At 51.3% G+C, this 2,188-nt stretch overlaps 1 protein-coding gene across 1 annotated transcript in view; it reads left to right on the plus strand.

The window, feature by feature from the left end:
* The first annotated feature begins 1,905 nt into the window (after positions 1–1,905).
* The window catches only part of HBS1L (HBS1 like translational GTPase), a 56,434-nt gene continuing 56,151 nt past the window's right edge, over positions 1,906–2,188 (plus strand). Inside the window, exon 1 of the mRNA XM_026048176.1 lies at positions 1,906–1,957. Within this exon, the coding sequence (XP_025903961.1) occupies positions 1,915–1,957 (43 nt within the window). The 5' untranslated portion in view covers positions 1,906–1,914. The remainder of the gene's footprint in view (positions 1,958–2,188) is intronic.

Genomic DNA, 2,188 nt, shown 5'->3' on the forward strand with positions numbered 1-2,188 from the left:
ATGAAGTGTGGGTCATACCTGCTGGGGCCACATTTCCTAAAAATCAAGGACTGATAAGCTAGTAAGGGCGAACATAAAACTCAAATGTGAAAAAAAAGCATTTGAAGATTTGTGTTAAAAATACAATGAGTAAGTATAAAAGAAACACCTTTGCAATACGATAGTCAGGTTTGAAAGGAGAAATATCACAGCGTGAAAGAGAAAATATACTATAATCACTTGATTAAGATTTTCTGGAGATTTTAATGTTTGAAAAATGATAGGGAACTGAAGTAATTCTGGGGGCTGAAAAAGCCAAAAAGTGTCATTGTTGGGTCAAATTAGTTGGAGGCAGCTTAGCAGGAAGCAGCGAGGGTGCAGTGCTATCGTTAACTTAAGTTACTTCAGCAAAGGCACAGCTGGAAGCAGCACGTGCCAGAATGAGCTTGTCAGTTTAGAAGTGTGCTACGCTATAAAGCACATTGCTCAGCACTACATGGTGTCACACAAATCTTTTTAAGAATCACCTGTTCAGCATCACATTTTAGAATTTTCTACWAATGTTCCTATTTTGAACTTACTCTGAACTTATCAATTCACTCATTTACTTATTCGCTTCTGCTGTCAGCAGCAATGAGAACCAGTTACTTAGAAGAGTCACACATTTTTGCAGAGAATCACGACTGCTACAAAAAGTTTTGSATTTCTTTTGGCAATAGTTTTAATACTTTAAAAATAAGATGTGGAAATATTCAAGACTTCTCAGAAAATGTTTAGTGCTATGTGGAACTGACCATACAATGAAAGTCTGTAATATTGAATCATGTTTAACAGTAATTCACTTTTTTTTTTTTTTTTTTTAAATCTTTGATCTGTATCAAAAGATTGGGCAGATAAAGATCAACACAATATCTGTCAGACCTTTATAGAGAACATCGGGTCACTAAAGGTCAAGAGCAAACCAGTGTTAATTAGAAATTTTAGTTTCCGATTCTATTTTACTAGCATATGAAAGACATTTTATGGGTGGAAAGTTTGTGCAGCTGCATGTGCTGTTCTGTAGAAATGAATTAGAAGCATGCAAATAATATAARGAAACAATCTGCGCATTTGCATCCAATTTGTATACGAACACCAACTGTGGCTTGTATTTAACACACCCTGCCTCTGGGGGTGACCAGGAAGGACATGGAGCTGGTGTTGACGCTCTGGCACGTGGCCCAGGGTGACACAAGAGCTGAACACGGGCTAGTAAGCCAGGGTGCATGGGTTTATAGGGATATGTGACCAGAAACTGGGGTTATCTCAAAGCCACCCAGGTTATGCAGGCCCCTGGAGGAGGCTGGATCTTAAGACTGGATAAAAGGTTGGAGAGACAAATGAAATATTAAACGTGTTGACTGGAAGATTGAGACAACTGATCTGAGAAACACTGATGGAGGGATGTGCCCAGCAACTCTTGAGCAAGGTGGGGAGCTGAGGAACCCGGTGAGGAGCTGACCAAAAGCAGCGCTTGAGGCGAGGCTGTCAGAGTCGGGGGTCATGCTGGCACCTCTATGCACTGAGGTGCCTGGCAACGCAGCGCTGCCGCCATTGCGAGCTCCTCTCTCTTCCTCTCGCCTCAAACCCGCTCCCAGCCCTAGCGCTTCAGGGCCAAATAATGGCGGGCGCCGGGGCCGGCCCCGCCCCCGTGACGTAGCGAGCGGCGCGCCTCGTGCCCGCGCTCGTGCCGCGTCACGCGGGAAGCAGTGGTGGCGCGTGCCGCTGCGCATGCGCATGAGCGCGCGGCGGGCGGAAGGCGAGGCGGCGCGCGCCTGCGCACCAGCCTCCCGCGAGGCCCCCGGTGAGCACCAACATGGCGCCCTAGGCCCGCCGGTGCTAGCGCCAGCGCGGGGGAGCGACGCGGCCGTTGCCGCCGCCGCCGCCGCCGCCATCATGTCCCGGCACCGGAACGTCCGAGGCTACAACTACGACGAAGGTAGTGGCGAGCGGGAGCCGGCGGCGCGGCCGCGGGGGCCGCCCCGTCGCTCTTCTTTCCGTCGCCGTGAGCCGCCACCGGCGCCATCCGGCAGCGCGGAGCCGCGGGGGGAGCGGCGAGAGGGAGCGGGGCGGCCCCTGCCTGCCCCCCCGCCTGCCCGGTGTGCGCCAGGCCGCGCTCCGCTCCGCCCCGCAACGCTCCGGCCCGGCCCGCGCGGGGAGGCGCAGGCCG

Source organism: Nothoprocta perdicaria, unplaced genomic scaffold, assembly GCF_003342845.1.
Source record: "Nothoprocta perdicaria isolate Ctin4 unplaced genomic scaffold, notPer1 scaffold_52, whole genome shotgun sequence".
Lineage (NCBI taxonomy): Eukaryota > Metazoa > Chordata > Aves > Tinamiformes > Tinamidae > Nothoprocta > Nothoprocta perdicaria.